General features: G+C 48.1%; 1 protein-coding gene across 1 annotated transcript in view; it reads right to left on the minus strand.

Annotated features, from left to right (window-relative positions):
• Positions 1-23,830, minus strand: part of LGR6 (leucine rich repeat containing G protein-coupled receptor 6) — a 150,541-nt gene that overhangs the window by 96,096 nt on the left and 30,615 nt on the right. Inside the window, exon 2 of the mRNA XM_069771827.1 lies at positions 129-200. Coding sequence (XP_069627928.1) covers positions 129-200 — 72 coding nt within the window. The remainder of the gene's footprint in view (positions 1-128; positions 201-23,830) is intronic.

Consider the following 23,830-nt stretch of genomic DNA (forward strand, 5'->3'; position numbering starts at 1 on the left):
CCATCTCAGCCTGTAGCTGCAGTGACAACACTGGGGATTGCTACCAGAGCCACAGGCACCCTGTCCAGTGTCGTGTCCCATCCCCTCCTGCGACCATGCTCTGCCCGGTGTGGCCGCTCCATACTTACAGCTCCTCCAGGAAGCGCAGGTGACGGAGAGTGCTGGGCTGCAGCTGGCTAATGTTGTTCATGCTCAGATCTCTAGTGGGGAGAAAGACAGAAGTTTCTGATCAGTCACACTGTGGTTTGCACAGAATAAACCCCAGGCTCTGTGTCCCCTCTCTGCTAAGAGGGAATATGAGAAGTCCGTGCAAATGGCATTTCAGCATTAGCATCTTAACACAGCCCAGACTCTGCCTGCAAATGGATGGAGAGGAGTAACCAGAGAGACACTTGCTCCTTCAGGGTGGTCTGCCTGAACTTCTCCAGGTTGTGGAGCAAGTTAGGACATTTCCTAGCAGCACAAGCAGTATTAGTGTCTCACAATTTTTGGAGAGTGAACAGGAAGCCTGGTGATGCTGGAGTAGGACAGTATGTCCTTGGGCCCAAAAGTATCTTTCTGTGACCACTGGTCATGCCAGCCACCACAGGGAGCTTTTCCAGTACGTGGATAGACAGCTGCTTTTGAGGAGAGAGCGAGCCATGGAAGAAGGTGTACATCCTATTGGGCAGGCCTGCTCTAAGCAGGAAAACCTAGAGAACATGCCAGGAATGAGGAACGGAGGTTGACTCTGTGGGTGACAAACTCTGAGTTTAGGGGGTAGGAGGAATCTGTCTGATTGTGCTTGTCTCAGCCTTTGCCGTCTCCAGCTAGAGGCTCACGTCCTGTCTGCTTAGGGTCTGACAGACCCTCCCAGAGGAGACTGTGCCATGACCCAAGGGGTTCAGGGGGTGTGCTGAGTTAAGCCTTTGGCACATTACCGAGTCACTGTGAGCTGTCCACTGCAGATTTGTCATCATCTTAGGATATGAGAGTAGCAAAGTCTGCAGCAAATGGTGCATTAGACAAGATGGTAGTTGGAAAAAACAAGGATGCTTCTGGGCTCCGAGGCTCTTCAGGAGGTCTGATACTTGATAGTTGCCACCCTGCCCTCAGGAGTAGCTGCACGTGAGGAAAACTGTGCTTGTGATGCAAGTCTAGAGCAAGCTGTGTCCAGGTGACTGCAAGTGAGCATCAATTTTTACAACTATGAGGAAAGATGAGGCTGAATTAAAAGCTGGTATGGTTAAAACCAATGGGAATGGACAGGACATATACCCTACTGCACAAAGCAATCTTAGTCAAATGTCATCTGAGGCACTGAGTAGACTCATGTGAGACAGAAGGGGCTATTTTTGGTCATTGTGTATAGACAGGACACCGCTTGGCTCCTTCAGACTGCTTAGACTAAGTGGCAGAGGCAGACAGGTGTTTCTCTTGTAATGTGAAAATAGGGAGGCACTACATAAAAATGAAGGCATTTTACTTTACTCTTTCCTCCTGTGAATCTCACAAACTTGTGAGCATAAGGAAGAATGTGCTCCCCCCCTCAATGTCAGTGGGAATTGGCATTGGACAAATGAATGGAGCAAGGAGGCTTGTGCCAAGGACAAGGACTGAAGCATGAAGAAGAAAATTCCTGCAGCACAACCCAGCCATACAAAAGGCACCTTGTATGCAGGATCTCAGTTAAAATGATGCTGTGCTGTGCAGATGGCAGCAGACTCAAGATGTGAGACTGCAGGTCACGTATCAAATGCCCTGGAGCATCACAGGTTGGCTTTGGGCTCTGGGTAGGAAATCGCTTCAGTGGAAAATAGGTTTGTTGAAAAAATTACTGAAATTCCTTTGTGTTCTTCAGTGAGAAAATTCCCAAGTTCTGCTAGTAAAAAAGGCTTAAAAAGTTTGGGGGTGTAGCCTTCTTCACTTTCCACAAAAAACTTCACTGCTTTCTGACCAGATCTATTTGGCATCAGTGGAGGTAGGTTACACCTAGGCAGTGTCTAAAGCCTACCTTTACAGTTTCTCTGGAGATATGTCCTGTGACAAAACTGTGCAGTTTCATGAGCCCTATTTGAAGATACTCCTGGCAAAGTTATATAACTTTCTTCTCTCCAAAGAAGTGGTGGAAAAATCCCCGAAAGACTTATGAGAATTAAAAATTCTGTTTTCAGAATGAATAAAAAAATAAAGTTATAGTCTGCATGGTTCTGTGTGCAATGCTGCATTCTATATTTGGATGATCCCAGGATACAACAGAAGGGTTAAAGTATTATGTTGTGCCGCTTCTATTTTTATTTCTAAATCCCTAAGGGCAGTTGCTACTTAGCACCCATTAAAACATCTTTTTTTCCTACATCAAAGTGTCTCCTGTTTATGTTGTAATGAATCAGTCTGATGTTTTGACATGTTGTGAAACAATGTAAAAATAACGAAAAATAACGTAAAATGAAAGGCTATGAAACAAAATGCAGATCTGAAACACCCAAGATCTCCTTGAAACTCTGAGGTATATTCCTTAAGTTGCCTTCTGCTGGCAGTGTAGGGAATACTCCTTGCTCACTGCAGGAGACACTTCTCAAACCTCATTGAACTGCATTTTGGGTGCCCAGTCCTTTCCTGGGCATGATGGGGACAGCCACCTGTCCCGAGGCCTTGGGTGAACAGGGGTTGTAGGGATATGCAGACCCTCAGCATCATGGCAGTATGTGGCTGGTGGCAATGGGGAGGTCAAAGGTGTTTTGACCCCTTCTTTCCTCCCCCTTGATCCATATCCTGAAGAGGAACAAAATACACTGGTTTCTGAAGAAATCTTCCAAAAGCCAGAGAAGAAATACCATTACCCTATCACTCTGACATCCTTACAGCTCCACCTCATGTGGCTTTTCTTTAAATGCCCCACTCCCCTCCCTCTTGCCCTCTTGCACCCCTGGGGCTCCTGGCCATGGACGGGTCTGAGGGAAGGGGCTCTCTCCCACCATCTCTTGAGGCAGTAAAGAAAAATCCATGCCTGATTTCCAAGGCTATTGCATGGGGAACATTTCAGGTCATTTTATTTAAAACTCACTGGCGTTTTGGGTGTTTGGATGCTGTGGTGGTTTGCAGTCCTGCAGGACTTGAGCGCAACACAGCTACACTCACAATACTGAAAAAGGAAGGCCTATAGTACACACCCTGGTAGTGGTGTGCTAGCTAATGAACAGCGGGGCAAATATGGTGCCAATGACTCATCTCTACCATCAACTCTGCAGCGTGATATCCCATAGGGGCCCCACACCAGCTCCCCTAGAGCACCTGGCTTGGTGTGGTGGAGTTCCTGGACTAGCCATGGTATAAGGACAGCATGGAGGGGATGGTGCAAGGACAGGTGGTGTGAAGGAAGAACGAGTTCCTCCAAGGTCTGGAAATGAACTTCCTGAGCACAGTCCTGGACCCAGTGATTTTGCTAGCCACAAAAGTACGAGATGTTTCTCCACAGACTGTCCATGCTTGTGTGAAAGCTGAGGCACAGGATTCTTTCCTGAAGTGTTGTGGGGGTAAATATTTGACTTATTACTCACATAAAGATGTTGTTGACTTGTTGCTGTGTTTTCCTAAGCCTCATGCTTTTCCTTTTAGTAAGGTTCCTTGTGTTATGTATGTTCCAACTGCATGCAAGAGTGGAAATGCTTCCTGTCAGAGTAATCAGAGAAGCTATTTATCTCTTCAAGTGTTTGGAGGTGGTTACTTCAGCCAGCCACATTTAATTTTGTAAGGAACCCATGGTATTTGAACCTTGTTGGATTTTTTTTTTTTTTTTCAGCAACATCTGGCAGAAGGATTAGGAATTCATGGACTAAATGGATTAGGGACTCCTCTGACCTTTCTCAGTGCTGTCACTGACTTTGACTTTCCAAAATAGCTCTCTCTTTTGATTGGTTAGCATCCAGTGGAGTCAAACAAGTGTTGGGTCACTCATATCTAAGCACGGCTATTGTAATTTGCACTGGGAAACCACTACAAAGATGGGGAACGTACTATAGCAGGCATTATAGAAATGCACAAAGAACATAATTCAAATCCCCAAGTCTCTTAAACTCTAAAAGAAATTAGAAAGGTAGGAGAGGAAATGGGGTGCTACAGCTTCACCCAGGCTTGCAGTGTAGGACCAGCAGAGGAACTGTCCAGATTCTTGCCTTTGAGTTCATGAGACCACACTGCACTGGTGCACTGGGACAAGCCATCCGTCTCCTGTCCCAGAGCTCCTGTGTTCCTCTTTTCCCAGTGACTAGCCTGTCCGTCCTCTCTGCAAGCTACCAAATAAAAGCAGGAAACCTTTCGCTGTCAAATCATTCTGCGTGGCTGTGGTCTGAAATGCTGACAGTAAAGTGCACTACTCTACTCTACTACTCCCAGAACTGAAACTCTGTTCTGGTATCACCCCATTTACCCATGAAGCAATGTCTTTTAAGGCCTCTTGCATTAGGTGTTGAAATTACCTATGCTTTCAAATGGCACTCCACCAAAGCCATCATGGCTATAATTAGTGTGATTTAACATCCCCCCCTTCCCCAACTAATTCTAAACATTTATCGTAAGCATTTCTAACTTGTACCTGCAGGAAAACTGAGACACAGTTCATGGAAACTGAGCTCATGTGATTCAGCCTCAGACCTTACAACTCCTCTGGCCCTCGAGGGGTTCCTTAAATTATTTGCTTTGATGTCGCCTTCTTTCATGAACAACTTTTGATTATTCACTGATTAGCTGATCTTCCTTACCAAAAAATGATGTGACACACAGCATGCTTTGGGTATCCCAGCAGGACTGTCTGCCATGCTCTCTACCAGTGCTATGAGATGGTTACCACAGTGTTTTAGTTCAGGGATGATATGAGCTTTAAAGATCAAAAGAATTTATCTTTGGCGTAATTGCTCAGGCAGGTGGGATGCAGGCTGTGGTGCTGGTGCTCTGAAACATGGAGCTATGAATGTCCCTGCAGAGCAGCACAGTCCCAGCAACTCAGCTCTGGTGAAGGCACCTGTGGGACCTTGTAGAAGTGTGTGCTCTTAGGCCAAAAGGGAAGGTTTTTTTATGCTACAATATGTGGGTCTGCATGAAGGGCATCCTGAGATACTTGCCCAAGATAGGCCTGAGCAATACCCCCAGGACTTACCTTTAGGGACAGCAGATTGATGTGTCTCACACAAACTCAAAGTGTCTAAAAGCTGCCCACAAAACTGGGGCGAGATGAACCCTGCCCATCACCCCTGAAGCTCCTGTTATACCTCTTCCCAGACCATAAGCAAAGTGTTTCCCCAGAGATGCACTCTAATGTGAATTAACACAAGCAGAAGTCAACAGACCTAAAGCCACACTAGACTAGCACAATGAGATTATGTCTGCTCAGTCAGGAGGGTCTGAAGGTGAAATCTGCAGTGATACAGTTTTGGCTGAGGACGTGCACATAGCCTTCAGAGCCAGATGTGCATCTGGCTCAAGATCTGCAAAGTGCACATGACAAATAGAGAGGTATTGCTCTCCTGGAAGCCATCACAGGACTAGGAGATTTCCTACAGACAGAGCAGCTCCTAACTGTGCATGAGAGAAGACATTGCCCAGCCATCTCTCTCTGTACTCCAAAGGGGCAGAAAGTCTGGTCACTAACTTCAGTCTCCTGAGGTGCTCTCCATGGGTCCCTCTGTCACTCAGCATGACGAGAACCCTGTGTCCTCCTGCCATGAGAGCCGGGGGAAGTAGCTGCCTTCAAGCAGATCTTTGATCTACAAGGTTTCTGTAAGCTCACGGTGTGTGCTTCAAGGGGCAGACCTTCAGGGAGTCAGCAGCAGGGTACTCTATGGTCTTCTGGCTTCTTTCATACCTCAGTGAAATCCCATGCATGTGGCAACAGCTGGAAGTGATGACTGACGTTGCCCAAACCACTGGACAGGTTTTTCAGTATTTAGGGAAATGGACCTTGTGCTCCTCTTTTGTAAGGAGACAGGGTCACCCCAAAGAACATATCTGACTGCTGTCCTCAGGTTTTGAGCCTACAGGAAACTACCAAGAATCCCAAATGGTGACTGTCTTCTCAATCCCTAAATTGCTCCACTACATGAATATCTTCGCATTTTTCAAGATATTCAGGATATTAATGTGCTCTCTTCCCAGCACAGACTCAAGCTAGCTCTTCTCAGCATTGATGCTGAACACATGGATTCCTGGACCATAAAAAAAGAACTTCCTTACACTCAGGCAGTTAAGCAGAAATTTTTATGATTGTGGGGAGAAGCTAATGACCTGGTATCCTCTTGATTAATTAATTGCACAATTATAGCATTAAGGTCTCCCAGTCCAGCAGTCTGATTTCTGGGGAAACTCTACAAACGAGACCAAAATTCCCATCTTTATCCTGGAAAGGTCCAACACTAGATCTGTTCTTGCAAGGCATGAAACATTCTTGTCTCTCTGAAATCACTAAGAGATGAGCAATGTCTCTACCTATCTTCTGGCCACTCTCATTAGCATCCAGTAAAAAACGCACAATTACACCACCTTTAGAAAAGAAGCCCAAAGGCAATAAATGATGGTTTTAGAAATTCTTCAGATTATACTAGAGTGATTCATAAAGGTTCCTGTTATCTCCTTTCCTCTTTATCTTGAAATCTCCGAGGTCACCACAAAACGCCTGAATTGCTTGGGGTAAAACTGGGGCTGAAGATAGAATAGTACTTGAAGCCATAGAACCAGCTGAAATTTTTCCTAAAAGCCTGCAGGTTGAAAACTATGCTAAAGTTAGTCTCCATAAAGAAAAGGAGAAAGGGAAGATAAAGAGATCAAAGTAGTAAGAGCTCATTTGCATTACACCATATCTGGAGGCACCAGCCCTGCTTCAATTCCATATGACTGCAATAGGCAAGAGCAGAACGTGTTTCTACTCCCACCTCTCCATGTTTGAAAATATATCAGTCATCTTAGATCATCCCCCATGTGTAGGCCCTATCCGAGATCTCCACAATGTTTCAATAATAAAGACTCAGCCAAGGCCAGTTTTGCCAGGGTGAGATTAAGCCCATCCCTGCACCAGCAGGTCTTCAGAAGTCTGGTCTGTGCAGCGAATAGCAGTGACCTACAGCAAGGACAACTCTCATGCCGCTCTGGCTACTCCACTTTCAGCTCCTCCTGTAGCTGCCCTGTGTCTGCACCATGTTACGTGCCCTCCATGCAGGAGAGCAGAAAGGGGCTGAGCAGAGCAGTAATGCATTTCTGCTCCTGGGAATGGTCGATGTGAGAACAAGAAATAACTTTTAGAAACCCTCTGCCAGGACAAGGCTGTCAATGAATATCACCTCATCCCAGGGCCCACAGGGTCTGCCAGGGGAGGGGCTCTCCCTTGACAGCAGAGGAGAAAGGAAGGTGTGGGGTACACAGCCAAGGGTAGGGAGAAGGGCAGATTACTTGGCAGAATAGGCTGCAGCCACATGGAGGAGACATGTATGAGAAGCAGCAAGGAGCTGCCTCCAGAAGCCACCGTGCTGTGGGGCAGAGATGAAACTTGGATCAGAACATGAGGGCATTTTTTCCCAAAAGGCAAAATGTGAATCTTGCTGAGTGTGGTCCTAGAGGTTTTTCTCATGGGCTCCGTCTCCAGGCTGCAACTGTCTTAGTTGCCAATGGAAAGTCTGCATGGTAATAAAAGGGGAAAGCACTTGTGCTGTGACAGGGCAGGGAGAAGATGGCTTGTCTTGCTGGATATAGCTCTTATGTGTGTGATGGACATTGACATCTTCTGGCCTACAGGTGTACAAGTGCCCTGGTGCTTCCAGTGCCCATTAGCACAGAGCTGCTTCAACGGGAGCAGGGGAGTCTCATACACCAAACTGAGGGGGAGGCTGATGGAGCCTCCTCCCAGCTCCTCTGCTGTCATCTTCCAGACAGACCAGTCAGTGCAGCAGGCTGCTTTGGATGGGATGTTGGGCAAGGACCATATTTTTCATTTCTGATACCATTCTGCAAGTTCATGCTTTTGGTGACTCCCATGAAACCGAAGTCCAGAAAGAATTGGTTTGGGTTGATCAAAATAATAAGAAATGTGGGGTTTTTTTTGTTTTTTTTTTTTCCTCTCCATCTTTGACATTAAAAGTAATCACCCCAGAAAGGACATTCTAAAGCAAAAATAATTTGAAAAGAAAAATACTTTCTACCCTGGAAGTGTCCAAGCAGGACTTCTCAGCCTCTTTAAAACTATTTTTATGGGGTTTTTTTTGCCTCACATAATGGGATTCAGAGCTGGCCAGTGTTGGAACTGGGTCAACATGAACTTTTTCCTTAGTGTGAGCACATCAAAACCAAAAGAACCTCTAAACTAAAAAGAAATATTGGGGCATGAATGAGAGCAAGGAACATTTTTTTTAAAGCAAGAAAAATGAGATTGCAAGCAAATGTCCTTTCTGCCCACTGTGTCCTTTGGAGCAGCCCCAGCCCAGCAATGTCCTGACTTTTAGCAACTAAATGGTCTCCACTAGATCCTGGAAAGAGCCTCACATTCCCTTATGTCCTGAGTGTGGGTTTGTTCCCCACCCTTATCCAGGTCTCTGCTGGGTTCTGGCTCCCCACACACTAGGCTCTTTGGGAACAGACCTAGTCACTCTCACGGCAAATGAAACCACTCACCCTCCTGGAGTAGGTGTCCTCTTAACACCCAGAACAGCTACCAGGGAAAGGTAAACCCAGGAGCATCTTCCTCTTTGCTGCCCAGCCAAAGCCTTTTGAACGAGATAATGAGCAGTAAACAGCAAACAAACACAATTGGTGCATCCGTCACATTCCCCACGCAAATGTCCTTGAAATCAACTGAGTCATAGAAATATTGTGTTTTCAAGTTGGCATCTTCTGCTTTGATTAAGGCAGGATATTTATGAAAACAAATGTGTTGAGAAACTCTTACCCAGCTCTGCTCTGGGACACTAGCCACACTCACCCGAGGCCTGGCTGGGGGGCATGGTGCTGTGTCCCAGAAAGAGCAATGCAGAAGGGTAGAAAGCAGGTCAAGGCAAGCCAAGGTTAGTTGTAAGACACAAGGCTGTTCTAGGGAGCCAGAAACTCCATAGTAGAGGCACTTGCCAGCAGACTGGAGCCGTTCTGCAAACTGCAGTGCCTGAGAAGGAAGCTTGTTTATTACAGTCTGCTCTGCCTGCTCCAGGCTCCTGCCCAGCACCTCCAAGAAGACCTCTGTGGGCCGTTTGTGCAGTGTGCACAAGACTGTTTTTTCTTCAGCGCAGTAAAGGGCTTTGCAGCCCTCCTGTGCCACTTGCGCTAACATGGGAGGAAGTGGTGGGAGCACAATGGTTGAACCCTGTTGGAGCCCAAATGCTGGGAACAGAAGTGAATTGCTTCGGAGATATTCCTGGAAAAGTAAATAATCCACCTAGAAAGCATGGCTTGTTGGACTGTACCAAAAAAGCAGACACTGAAGGAGCAGATGGATCATAGAGGGAACAGGGTCTAAGGAACTGAGTTGGTGTACAGGTGAAGATACCAGAAATCCTCTGTTTGGCAAAGTGATGTGTGAGGAGAGGTGTGACAAAGAAGATGATGCTGGTTTGATGCACTAGGAGGATGTACTTTTTAGCTACAAATTGCTGGTAAAGAATTTTGTAGAGTCGCCCTATAAAGGCAAAAGACAAAGATACAAGACAAATTAATGGAGGATAGATCTACCTGTGACTATTCAGCGTGATTTTTCTAATGCTACAACTGGCTCACAGGTGCCTAAACCATGCCTAGGACCTGGGGCATGGGGGACAAACCAGGCTGAAGGCAATGCAGAAAAAGAGGTTCTTGCAAGTCGTCTTGTTGCTCCCAGTGGCTCTTGGTGAATTCACATGAGCAAACACCCGAGAGTGACAGCCTGGCCCTGCTGGATGCCAGCTTTCAGCTGGCCAGATTTCCTTTTGGGCCAGTATGGGTGGAAACTCCCGCGGCCCAAGTGCTTCCTGAGCATGTCCTTGACTGGGACTGGCTTTCAGACTACCAGCTTGGTACCCAGGCCTCATTCAGAGCACTTGCTGCAAGCTCTGGTTCTCCTTTTAGGAGCAGGCTGAGGTGAAGCTAGTGTGTTCTGCACACACATGCCATAGGCATGCTTCCAACTGCATATCAGGGGCACATACAAACACTGTTATTCACATCCTTCTGTTGATTGCACAAGGCCTGCACAAAGTGCATTTGGCCCCAGATATCAGCTGGAAGTCTAAGGAGAGGCAGTATTTGAATTAGGGGAAAAAAGCTCTCTGAATACTGAATTCCACCTCTGCTTGAGAGTTGAAAGCCCTGCTGGACTCTTTCTAAGGTGCCCACAGTTAATTTCTGCACATGAGATACCCCTGCACATGTGGGCCAGAGCAGCCACCTCTGTCCTGTTTCTCTTCATTGCACTCATCCTCCCTTTACTGCCAACTTCTGACCCTTCCCACCCCCAGGGTTGTTCAGGAATCCTTGACTGCTGATGCCAATCATTTCCAGCCCCACTCCATTTACTTTCACACCCACTGAAAGGAGATGGCAGAACCCATCCTGGCAGGCAGGAAACTGATAGCCTGTAATTGACCAGAAGTGTATGTAAACCTGCTGGTTTCTTTCACATTGAGAGGATCTGGCAACACGTGGTTATTTCTGCTAGCTCTCTGGCTGGCAAGAAATCATAGAAAGGATCTGGCAGACTGTATGGTCACAGACGGTGTGTGAGTTCTACCTGAGCGGGGGGCAAAAGCTGCTGAGATGGGGAAAAACTGGGGCAAGGCACTACTGGAAGAGCACTGGGCCAGGCTGCCTCTTCCCCTGCAACTCTTATGTTGAGGGGGTTACACCAGCTCATGTATGGGGCAGAATCTGATCCCAAAGTCCTTAGACTAGTAAATAAAGTAGCGGGTTGGAGGAAATGCACTACTGAATCTCTGTGGAGTTTGTGTCTGTCTCTAACTGGAAGAAGCAGGCAAAATTTGGAAATATTTTACAGGAGACAAATTCTGATATATTTTTTAGTTGAAAATGTCAGAATGGCTGATTGAAATGCTTTATGCTGACATCAAAACATTTCATTCACTAAAAGCCAAGCCACGACAATGCAATATTTAATGACAGATAGCACCTGCACATATTAACCTGAGGCTGAATTTGAAAAAAACAAAGGTAAAATGAAACCCCAATTGAAACAAAATCCTTCACTTCAGATTCAAATGTCTCCAATATGTTTTCATTCAAAAATTTTGATGACATCTGCGTGTTGCCTGGAAACTTTTACATTTGATGAAGAGCAGTTTTTGCTCTAGGAAACTGTTTCTCAGAGAAAAACCTGGTTTTCTTGCACATCATAAGCAGATCCTTTTGCTGCTCATGAGCAAGCTACCAGCATGGGACCCTGCAGGGTGCCAGGCACTACCACTGTGGGAAACCTGGTCTTGGTGCTGCACTGTGTTTAGACATAGAAGACATTGCCTGAACAGCTGTTCCCCATCTCCCCCTGATGGAAAGATGATGAGTTTCTGTATTTCACTGGCACACTGCTTTGAAGCCATCTGTGTTATCTCCAGGGCCCCGATCTGAAAACCCATGTGCTAGGACAGAGAGGTGGTTCAAGTGTCAGGGTGAGACCAATGCATAAACAAAGAGCTGGCAGAGGGAGTAAGGCTTGGCATTCAGAGACTTTTACATGGGCTTCCTCCCCTTGCATGTGACCTCTTGGACTTGCCAAATGTTGGTGCTGCAGCTGTGTGTGCATCATTCTCGAAAAGAACAGGAATCCAGTTACTCAGGTATGGAGGCTTGTACCTGATTTGGTACTTCTGGACCAATCCTCTAAAGTTCGTGGAAAAGCACAAGAGGTTTGCTGGCCAGAAATAATAGGAAAAACTTCGATGAGAAGCCTGTGCTTTCCTGCCTGTGATTCCTCAGAGCAGACTGTTAGCTCCAGTGATAACAGATTTCTTCTATACAGAAGGTAAAAAAAGATCTTAGGTCAGAGGAAAATGAGCACTTAATGTGCCAGATGCAAGCTGATGGCTTTATGCCCAAATCCTTGACCTCATAGAGAGGGAGTGCTTCTCTAATACTTGTTAGAAAGCTCTGTGAAGACAAAGCATGCAGATCTCCAAAAGTCAAGGTCCCAAGTGGGATTTATCCAGGGAAGGTTGTGTTGGGGACAGAGGCTCTCCTGTTAGCACAGCCTGGCCAAGAGGCGAGAAGCCCCATCTCCATCTTGATTGCATGTAGCACCTTGCCCTACACCAGCATCTTCGCTCTGTCATGCTGCAGCCAACCCTGAACTCCCCCTGTGCCCAAGATCATGTTTACCACAATGGCTGCCATGGTCTGTTGAAGCCAGCCAAGCTGCTTTTCAGACTCAGCTCTCCCAAAAGAGCCCTTGTACCTTGTTTTGCTTTAAGCACTGCTTGCACCTGTGTAGATTCCCACTACCCTTGTAAGTGCTTTGCTTTGGGGTGGTCAGGATTACAGCTCAGGTCCCTGCAAGGTCTGGACCGCTACAAAGAACTTGGTAGGGCTGTAAGCATGGAGCGCATGTGACGCATATGCATGATCTTGTGACAAGCCGTGGAGAATGTGAGAAACACCAGTCTCAACCTGCAACCAGACACAGCAGTGATGAACATAGCCTCCTTGTCTCTGAACTGCTGCTCAAAGGCCAGGAGCCATGTCAACCTGGGAGCTGGCAGGAGGGACCAAGGGAGGCGTGCTCTGTCTTGAGAAACAGTCCCCAGAAACACTCAAGTGCTGGCCCTTCCCATGTTTGGTTTGGAAAGACTGTGATGTGGAAGCCTGTGTTTAAATGGCACTTTCTAAACACTCCCAGCCACCACAACCAACCAGCAAAGACAATTCAGTGTCATAAACAACCGAAAGAGCCAGGGCTGTGTTCTCATGCCTGAAATGGGTGGAAGGCTCAGTTCTGGTGTCTCTGGCGACACTGCTCTAGCCAGCTCTGGTGCCAGCTGTGTTGCAATGCTGGTGGATAGATGTGAGAAGGTGGGCTGCTCTGAATGTTCCCATTTGGCTTGTGGTGTGCTGTGAGGCAAAGTTTCTCCTCAAGCATCACTGCCCTGCTCTTACAAGTGCTGCTTTCAGAGCCACCCTGTGAACTTGAGCTTGGGCTTGCCCCTGGAGAGCAGCAACGTGAGGGGAGCTGGGATCAGCTGGGAAACCAAGCCCTGACACCAGAGTGCTGATTTAGTGTCAGCACTCTACCTTTCCTTGGCTATTGCTATTTTCAAGCAGAACAAGCTACAGCTTTTCTTTTTGGCCCATGTGACTCATATTATTTGGGCATCAGCTCCCCCAACAAGGACACAACTCCCATGCTGCCTGGGTTGTATTATTTGAAATGGGTTAAAAATCTCTTAATCCAGCTACAAATCTAGATGTGAGGCATTGGGCTGGCTCTCACTGTAGGTTTTTTTCATAGGCACTAATCACCTGGGTACAGTGAGCACAACACTTGCCCAGTACAGCAAGTGCTCACCCTGCACAGGCACCAGCAGTGTCACGGAAGGGAGAGCATCCTCAGGCTTTGCCCCAGCTGAGGCCGTGGCTGCCCAGCATTTGCTGCTGTCAGGTCATGCTAGCATTAGGAATCGTGTGCCTGTCCCCTCTGCTCTGGAGCAGAGAACCCTAAAAAGCTGAGGGATGTTGGAGCTGGGGTGCTGGCAGCGGGCAGAAGTGTTGAATTCTGTCATTTGACAACTGCCAGAGAAAACCACTGTTTTAGCTGTGTGTTATCCCCAGATTTTCACCTGTGCCTTCAAAGCTGGGGTGCAGCTGCCAGCACTGCTATACTGTGAAGAATTAGGTGGGGTCTGTCTGTCCAGGCTCAGCCCCCCACCAGGGCAGGATCCAAACAGCAGCTGTTTCATCCAGCCAACTAGGACCTTGTCTGCACTGACCCACAGCCATCTAAACAGGGACCCTGCGGCACTCTGGCATTCACCTTAGCTTCTAGCCACCATGCTAGGCATCTCCCATGTGTCTTGTGTTGTATCTGCCCACCACAGGGACATCTGAGGTACCACAGGCTATCTCAGATTGCACTTAAAGCCCCTGTGTGGGGAACTGCATCCAGCCCCCAAAGACTTTGGCAAATCTTTGGCCAAACAAACAGCGATGGTTGTGTTCAGCCCAGAGCTGGCAGAGAGACCTCTGAGTTGTCTCTCTTGTCTTTCATATGCTTTAGACCCCAGCAGACAGGTCAGCAGGGTCCTCCTCTGAGCAGAATGACTGAGAGACATGAGAGAAGGCGGAAAAGAGTTGTAGGGGAATAACAACCCCGTGCCTGTGCATTTTATCACGGATGCAGGTGTCCTGTTACATTGTGAAGGCTTGTTCACCAGCAGAGAGGTGTATTGCAAGGATACATGATGCTCCTAACTGCCTGCCCTGCCCAGAGGGAAGCAGCCCATTGTAATGATGGGGCAGCAGAACCTCCCTTAAGGTTTGCAATTTGCTTTTTAAATCTGGTTTGTGGCACTACTTTAGTCATGACTGACTGTGAGAAGCTGTTGTTGAGATAAAGGACTACCTGTGCAGGCTGGGATTTTCAAAGAAACTTAAGTAAGGCCCTGAAAATTGCAAACACCAATAAATACAACATCTGCAGAGCGGCTGCCTCAAGATGAGAAAATCATGTCATAACCTAGCACCTGCTTAGTAATGAGACAGTGTCCAGGCTTTGCTTTTCAGCTCACTCATCTTGGAGACGGTGTGCATTGTGCCAAAACAAGTCAGAGAAGGAACAACCACGTCATGACAAGGCTGAATACATTTAATGCACTCAAGCAGGAACGGAAGGCAATAATTCACTCCAGAGCAGGACTAGCTTGGGATGGTCTGGCACTGCAGATGATTTATATTTAGAGCTGGGCTTGGCAGGTGCTTTTATGGAACAGAAGTTTGGTTTTCTATTGTATTCAACCTGTCCCAAAAATAGTTTAAACTATTCTGCTTTGTGGCATGGCCAACTATTAACTATCTCAGCTGGGAAAGAAGTGCATAAAATTGCCCTCTTCTGTTTCTTGGGAAACATTATACTGGTGTTGATCAGAGATGGCCAGCCTCTTCAATGTCTTGTGCCCAAATATCTGGGTGGATTGGCAGAAACACTGGGGCCTGAGAAAGGATCTTGCTCCTCTCCTGCCCCAGCCCTCTCCCATGCTCCCCAGCTCCCTGTGCTGCAATGCCAGTGTGTTGGACTAAGAATTAAAACACCAGCTGAGACCACATGCTCCCAGTGCTGTGGTGGGAGGGTAGAAAACATGTCCTTGCAGTGGGGCTGTCCTGGCATGGGTGTCCATGATGGGTTTTGGAGAACTGGCTGTGATGGGCTGCAATATGCTGTCTGCATCAAGCCTGCAGTGTTGGTTCTTATGCAAGGTGATGGCCAATGCTAACACTCTGTAGCCTGCTGCTGGCCACCCAGCACGCGAGGCAGGGAAGGGCACGAAGGGGGCTGGTGCACCCCCAGCCCTGTCCTCACAGTGTGGAGGCAGCTGACTTGACCACTTGGCTCCAGAAATTGGATCCCTACCTTGGGCCCTGTTAGACAAGGCTTTGATGCCAGAGCTATGGGAATGGATGAGCTTCTGCTGGTGCCCAGGCCAGTGTTAAATGTTTTGCCTTCCTCATAGGCCTTTGAGTAAAGGAAATCTCAAAAAAAAAAAAAAAAAATTTCTCCTGCAAATGTTCCTGCCTTCCCTTTTTTCTGTGTAGGCGGATGGATTTGGACAGAGTGAGAAAGGAAATATCACCTTACTTAAGGAAGCAGAATGGGCTCTGGGGTGGGATTCACAGGCCATCCCGGCTATTGCCCTGTCTGAGTACCAATGGCTGACCTCCCATATGGGGAGGGAGTCAGGAAAAGTGACACACTCCCGCCCCGAATTTGAAATAATTCAGAAGCATAAATAAAACTTAAAATAGCTTTTTTGGGGTATAATTTAAGCCCTCTGTATCTAGGACGTTACAAAAACTGAGAAGCACTGGTCTTCTTGCTGGTACTAGGGCAGAAAACCACAAGACTGATGTTGAGTGCAGAGGTAGGATATTACTGGACAACTCCCACTGTTATCTCCAAGGGGTATGGGAGGCCATGGTATGACTCTGGGACATGAACTCTGTCTGTTGGCCTTCCCCCACTACCCAGGCACCAGAGATTTTGGGGTGCATAGACTAAGGTTGGGGTTATGCATGTCCCCAGCATGTTCCCCACCCTGATACTCCCATCCTGTCTCTGGGCTGGGGTAGGAGAAGCAATGTCCATGGAGCATAGGGAGTGGGCTGCTGCCCAGATAGTGTACCTGGTCGTCTCCACCTGATAGCCTGTTGGCAATGTCTGTGCACGGAGTGTGCTAAAAGACCCCCCCAAAACAGGTAATCTTGAAGCTTCGTGTTAGTTTTCTAACCAGCTCACTTACACAATGACCTAAGCATGTCCAAGGACATAATCTCAGATAGCTGGAACACTCAGCAACCCAGAGCCATCAAGAGAGGATGTGACAAAGTTGTGCAGCTGCAACGAGTGGACCCATATTGGGTTAAACCAACCATTTACTAAAGACTTAGCACCTGCATGGAGCAGTCAAGACTCTAAGCAATGTGGCAGCCTGAAGTTATTGTGGATCCCAACAAAATCACCTTTCACAGCAAAAAGGATGATGAAGTGTCAGCATGGCTAGTGCAGCATTTACTGATCCATGCCTGCTACACCCACATCAAGAAGGGATTGCAAAAATGCCATGCGGGCAGTTGCAAGTTGCAAAAGTGTTTCTTCCAGCTGAAAATGGATACCTTCTCACCCCCACACAGCCCACAAGACCTCACCTTTTGCACTGACTTTCTGCTGGCCTTGCCATGCACCCATGCGCTTGTATGATCTGGTGTGTGATGCTGCCTGTCCATGTTCTAATGCACTATCAAAGGCATCAGGGAGAAGTTTTTATTCTTACTGTTGGGGTAAATGAAAAAGGGTTGGGACATTTTTATGCCCTGAACAAGGGAGAGGGGGGTCACCAACCAGACATGGCTGAGAAATCTGGCAAAAGAAGTGTCAAAGCAGGTGGGGTAAGCTGCACCCAGAGGCAGAAAACAGTCACAGCCCAAGGATTCAGGTTCTGGCTTGGGTATGTGAATAGAGCTGGTGCTCAGAAGGCAAATCTTTCCTGTCACAAGCACACCATGCTTGGGACCCTCCCTATCTCTGCTTTGCTGACAAGGCAGGACAATGGAGGCAGTTCCTGAAGCAAAGAAAGTTCAAATTCCTCCAGCCAATTACCTCATGGCAGTAAATCTTCCACCTCTCTTTCCCAGTCATTGGTGAAGCCTGTCTATTGTCTGGGGAGCCTGTCTGTCTGCCCCAGCACAAAAGGGAGAACAATCAGTGGGCTTGAGTAACATCCGATGTATTAAAAGATGGAAGAATAAAGCAGGGAAAGGGCCAGGGAGAGCAGGGTGGGGAGAACTCCAAGAGGCTGCTCCAACGTGTGGGTGTCTGGCTTGCAGAGGCATCCAGCCTTGCCTGCCTGGTGCGGGTGTATTCAGGCTGGATGCTGGTCAGGGTCTTGCTGGGGAGACTGGGGCCCCTCTGTGCGGAGGTTTTCAGTGAGGGGTGCTGCTGGCCTCAAGGGGATTGCTGCCTATAGCATTGCCCAAATCCTGTCCACGCACCCTAAAGCTTTCTTCCCCTAGTCTTCTGGGAGCAGAGTGGCAAACAGCCACTGAGTGCTGGTAGATCAGCATGGTGAGCATCTCCTGGTTCCTTCTGCTGCCCCTCTGCACTGCCAGGCACTGCTCTTCATCAGAAGGAAAATATCCTGTGCTACCAAGATCCAGGCTGCTTGTTGGAGAACAATGTCTCTGAGTTATTGCCATCAATCCTGATCAACCTGAGCAGGGCATGAAGCCTGCATGTTTCCTGGTTGATTAGGGTTCAATGGATGTCAAAGGAGGTGCCCTGTCAGCCTTGCTGCTTGGTGCTGTCCTGGTTTCAGCTGGGATAGAGTTAATTGTCTTCCTAGTAGCTGGCACAGTGCTATGTTTTTGTGTTAGGTATGAGAAGAATGTTAACACTGATGTTTTCAGTTGTTGCTAAGTAATGTTTAGTCTAAAGTCAAGGATTTTTCAGCTTCTCATGCCCAGCCAGCAAGAAAGCTGGAGGGGCACAAGAAGTTGGCGCTGGACACAGCCAGGGCAGCTGACCCAAACTGGCTAAAAGGGTATTCCATACCATGTGACATCACATCTAGTATATAAACTGGGGGGAGTGGGGGCAGGGGGATCACCGCTCACAGACTGACTGGGCATCAATTGGCTGGTGGTGAGCAATTGCATTGTGCATCACTTGTATATTTTAATCCTCTTATTATTAATATTGTCATTTTATTAGTGTTATCATTATCATTATTAGTTTCTTCTTTTCTGTTCTATTAAACCGTTCTTATCTCAACCCAAAAGTTTTACTTCTTTCCCGATTTTCTCCCCCATCCCACTGGGGGGGGGAGTGAGTGAGCAGCTGCGTGGTGCTTAGTTGCCAACTGGGGTTAAACCACGGCAGGTGCCTTCATCTGAATTGCTGGAGCCAGATATGAGCGGCCTCACCCTTCCTTTAGACAGCCCAAGGCACTGCTCTTCCCGGGAAAGACCAAGGTCCTGGGGGATCAAATATGAATCCAGTCCACGGTTAATCGACAGTACACGTTTGCCCGCTGTATCCTGCACAATATCTGTGCAAGAAATGAGAAGCAGCTGCAGTAATGTCTGCTTTCTGAGGCTTTTTCAGTAGTCTGGAAGAACTAGGATCTGCACCTGTGAACTGATGAAACTGAACTGCTTTACAGTTTTAGTCCCTCCATCTGCAGTCCTCTCTCTCTCTCAAGCCAAGTTATAGCCAGACTCCCAATCCCCATCTTGCTAGACAAAATTACTGAAAGTAGGAGAAAGAAGACAATGAAAAAGAAGGATCTCCTTAAAGTAAAATGCAAGCTCTGATGAGACAAGAGAGAGCCCAGAGTTGTGCAGATCATGGGAAGACTGAGGATAAGCAAGCAAGAAGCAGACATCAGGCTTGTTGGCAGTCCTGGTGCTGGACGGCATCCCATCTGGCTGATACCTGACCACCACCTCTTCCTGCAGCTGCTATTCTACCAGATCTGCTCTGATGACCACCAGATGTATATCAAGTGGTTTGAGGGCTGAGTGCAGGGGAGGAGGAAAGCAGCTGCTGCAGAGCTCTGGACAGGTGATGTGATAGGGCATATCCCCTGCGGCATGCCCTGAAGAGCCGCTCTGTGTGCAAGAGGTGGAGGCTGGACACAGGACTGTTAAGCAGTTGCAAAGCAATTCACCGATGCCAGGACAGCACAGTATGCTTCTCTGATTTGTCTCCCAACTTTGCTGCATTCTCTTCTCTGCTCCATGCTTTTGACAGCCTGCTGGCTGCAGCAGGCACCTCTTGCCCTTTGCAGCCCCGCTGCAGTATTGTGACACCTTTTTTTCTGTTTCCTCTGGGACAGGTAAGTAAGTTACCAAGTGATGTTAGCAGGCACTTTTTGTACAGCCTGGGCTAAAGGGGTTTTCACCTGTAGCCCAGCAGGGAAGCAGAGAAAAGAGCAGCAGAGAGGAGCTGAATGCTGCTCTGTGGAGACACAGAAAGGCTCTGGCTGCATGTTCAGCCTCAGATGACTCCTCTGCCCTGTTTGAGTGGAGCTGACCTTGGACACAGAGATTGAGGCATTTGTGTGGGTAATCTAGGGAATACTTTGGGTTTCACTGCCTTCCCACTCAGGATGTGGCCACGCTCCTTGGGGTATGGGCAGACACCTTATCATGGTTGGAATGGTTGCTGGCAGCCTGATCCTGCATAAACCATCTTCAGAGCCATGGCCTGCCTTGTTCCAGGTCCCTGTGGTTCTTGCTTTGCCTGAAGGGCAGAAGGAGGCATCTCTGGATGACAGTGAGACAAGCAACATACCCCATAGCTCACGCTGGTCCAGCAGTCCTGTTTACCTCCAGTTTGATCTTGCTTTTATCTTGTGCAGTTCAATTGTGCAAAATGCTTCTGGAGAAAATCAGTGACTATGTCATTTGTCCCCTGCATTTTGGACTCAGCTTTGGGATCAGTAGCCTTTCATTGCTCCAATAGACTGAGGCACAAAGAGACAAAGTCTTCTATGCTATGCCTTAGAGCTGGCAAAGCTCCCACGACCCACTGATCTGTTGAACATTGTGGGGGGGAATCTGAAACCACCATCACAGCCACAAAGTGATGTGCTAACCCAGACTATTGTGGGGAATGATGGATGATGGCTGACAGAGGAAGGGACACTTCACTCTTGTTAGCAGACTCCACAGGTGCTGTGCAGATGCCCTCTTCTGAGCCAGCTGTCCCCATTCATTATCTTGAGCTGTTCCTTACTGACACAAACCAAAGGTCAGCCATCCTGCAGCATCCTCTGATTGGTCCCCACACTACTTCTGGCAGTTGGCAGGGCTGGGTCAAGCTGCCTTTGGTGGATGTTTTTTATGAAGTGGGGCTGGGATTGTGCCAACAACCTCTCCATTTGTCAGTGCCCCAGCAGAAGAGGGCCACAGAGGTGGGTATCCCCATCTGGCACTGCTTGCAGCAGGAACTTCTCTACGCTTCTCAATGCTTGAAATGCGAAGTGCAGCCTGGGCTGGAGATGGGGATCTGGCAGCAGTATTAGGCAATCCAAGCATCGTGACCCCTGAGCAGTGACTGAGCTTTTTGCATGGAAACCAGTGTCATGCCCAGAGGACAGCAGAGACATGGGCTGTCAGCTGTCAGCAGAAATTTTTGAAACCTTGTCTCTGTTGGAGAACTGCAGCCTTGTGCCTGCTCTGGTCCCTGCTTGCAGACACAATCCCTGCTGTGGGAAACTGAGCTCTGCCATCATGGGACATGCCTCACAGCTGTCCTAGAGCTGAGGTGGTGGCAGGACAGGGAAAGGGCACAAACTACTGCACAGGCTGGTGGGAGGTGCAGTCCCAGCCATGTATGAATGTTGTTGCAAAGCTCTTTTACAGGGTTAATCCCATTATTTAGCAGGTTTATAAGTCTCAAACAGAAGCAGCACAGCATGGAAGAAGGAAAGAACATCCTGAACACAGTTACTCAGCACTGGCTGCTACAGATAACTCCTAACTCCAACAAGAGCACGCAGAAGTGTGCCCACTGTGCAGAAGGCGCATGGGAGGAATCGCAGTGTGACATGCTTGGGGGCTGTGAGTGATCACAGGGTAATGTCTTTATACATTGTCCTGGAGCAGGGCACGCTGCAGGGAGTGACCACCTTTGCTCACAGCTGTCAGGGGTCCTGGTGCCTGGGCACCATTTTTAAGGGGACTTCTGCTTGGAAATGCAAAGGAAAGCCACAAGGCACTAGGCACGATGAGCCCTGAATCACCCTGAGACTACAATACTGAGATTTCTGGTGCCAATCTGCCTGTTCAACCTCTGAAAAAAATCTGGAATAGCTCTACTAACTTAATATCCCAATAATACTTGGATGCCTGGCAGTTCTGGGTTTCCCTGCTCCATCAGATAGTATTTCTACCTCCTTGTTATATCTACCTGCATCAGAGCATTCCCGTCACAATAGTGCAAGCAATTCCAGTCTTGCTTTCGACACCAGAGATGTCCATGTCCTGCCTTCAAATGCCCCATATGCTTGCAGAATGATGCAAATATTAATTTATCTTAAGGAGACATCAGATTTTCAAGGCAACTACCTCAGGGCACTCCAGTTCCCTTCCAGCATGGCTGTAATGTAGGTTCCAAACACATCCATCCAGTCTCCAAAAATCAACCTGATTTTAACAACCAGATATAAAAAAACATCATCCTGATAGTTGCTACCCACTCCCACAGAGGAACCTCAGACTGAAAGCTGTGTGGGTGCAGGATTTGCAGTATCATCAGGTCCTGGAGTCAGGCTGCAAGTGATGGAGCTTGGTCTGGGAGAAGCTGCTCAGTGATAGGAGACAGGGCTTCCTGGGCATGGAGGGGCAGGTGTGGGATTTCTGAGCAAGGCTGGTCGTGTTTGTTCTGCAGTGCACAGGGGAACAGGCCCCAGCGTGTGTTCTTGGTAAATAAATGAGATTACATCAAGAATACACCCAACTCCTCTAATTTACTTTTCATCCTAACAAAACCAGCCCTTCATGACTCTGGATATTGTCAACTTGCTTGGGCAAAAGGGTTAACAATGAAAAATATTGGGTTTCTTTTATTTGCCTTCTGAATTTTGAACCTTTAGGGGCCTTGGAAATGTCTTTTTCAAAGGAAAGACCCTCACTTTGTGTGATTCCAGGAGCTACAAGCTCTAAGAAGTGTAAAGGTTTGACATCACCATTAGGCACACATGTGCTGCCTTCTCTGCTGCCATAATCAACACCTGTCCAGTTCCTTGCCAACCTACCTTCCAAAAAGTGACCTGAGACACTGGTATTTGGCTTCATGGAGACAATCGCTTGCAATTCCTAATGCCTGGTGAGGATGGGATGTGGGACTTCAACACCTAGGCCTCAACAGAGGCCACCCAGCCAGTCTTTGATATCTGACATATCTCCCCCTTGCCTCCTCACCAGCCTGCCGTCCTTCAGCCATGCCGCAAGTAATATTTCTGAAAGCCAGGGAGCTTCTTGAGACCAACATGAATGCAAACAGTCCCTGTGCTTGGTGCTCAGAATTTGCAGTGTTTGCTTTTTCCCTGTTAAATGAAGAGCCCTAAGAAAAGCACCACTTCCTTCCCTGCCGCCACAGGCAAGGGTCAGGCAGCTCTCAGAGATGCCCATGTGCAGCCCAATGGCCATGTCCTACCACATGGAGGGTGTGCCTACATCAGCTGCCATATATGTGTCTATATATACTGCACAAGCAGGTAGGCTGGGAAGACCTGGCGCTGGGGAGGGAGGTTTGGATTCCAGCTGTGCCACTGGCTCTCCATGGGACACTCAGATGGTCTCTTCCCTTCACTAGGCCCTTGAGACCCCTGGAAAACAAGGAAAACTAAGCTTTACCATGTGCAAAGACCTGGGAGCTGAATCACAAACCCAACCGATTAGCAAAATGCTATGGTGAGAGCACGTCACTGTATGCTGCTCAATCACCTCCAGCAAGTGTACATCAGCTGGGAAGCCTCCTTGACTCTGACCACAAGTTGTCCCACCCTTGGCCAGGGCAGCCTGTGCAGTGGTTTCAGCAGAAACTACCTTTCCTCTGAAAGCAGCAGCCCCTGGTGCTGCAGGATTTTAGGCTGGTATCCTGGCTGGGGCTGAAGAAGGCTGTAAGGGCTTGGCTGCAGGGTGCAGGTCCCAGCCATGCCAGACTATCCTTCCATTCAGTTCATGTCTTCAAAGGGCTCTGCTCCTGCCCTGCACTATTAATATTGCTGCCTTCCCTACCACAAGCTGTAAATCCTCTTGACAGCAGAGGAGAAGAAAGCACCAAGCCAAGATCTGTTATACATGGAGTGATGCTTCCTGCAGCCGCTCTGAAGAGAGATGCTCCAGCAGGCAGAGGCAGAAAGTAGCTCCCCTTCCTGCTGGTGCTTGCAGAATGGCCTCGCATGCCTGCAGCTGGCACCACAGCTTAGCCCAAGGCTGCTTCTGCTCTCAGCCCACACCATTCTATTCCCAATTTCTGCTCTAACGCCAGCTCATGTGTGTACTATCTTCTTATCTCCCTCTCCAAACTTGTCCCCATGTTCACGCTCCCCCCATCTGCACAGCTGGCTGCCCTTCTCTCCATGGTTGGAGAGGAGCATCTGCCGGGCAGCTTACAGACTGCATTTCC

The sequence above is a fragment of the Haliaeetus albicilla genome, chromosome 26 (assembly GCF_947461875.1).
Source record: "Haliaeetus albicilla chromosome 26, bHalAlb1.1, whole genome shotgun sequence".
Lineage (NCBI taxonomy): Eukaryota > Metazoa > Chordata > Aves > Accipitriformes > Accipitridae > Haliaeetus > Haliaeetus albicilla.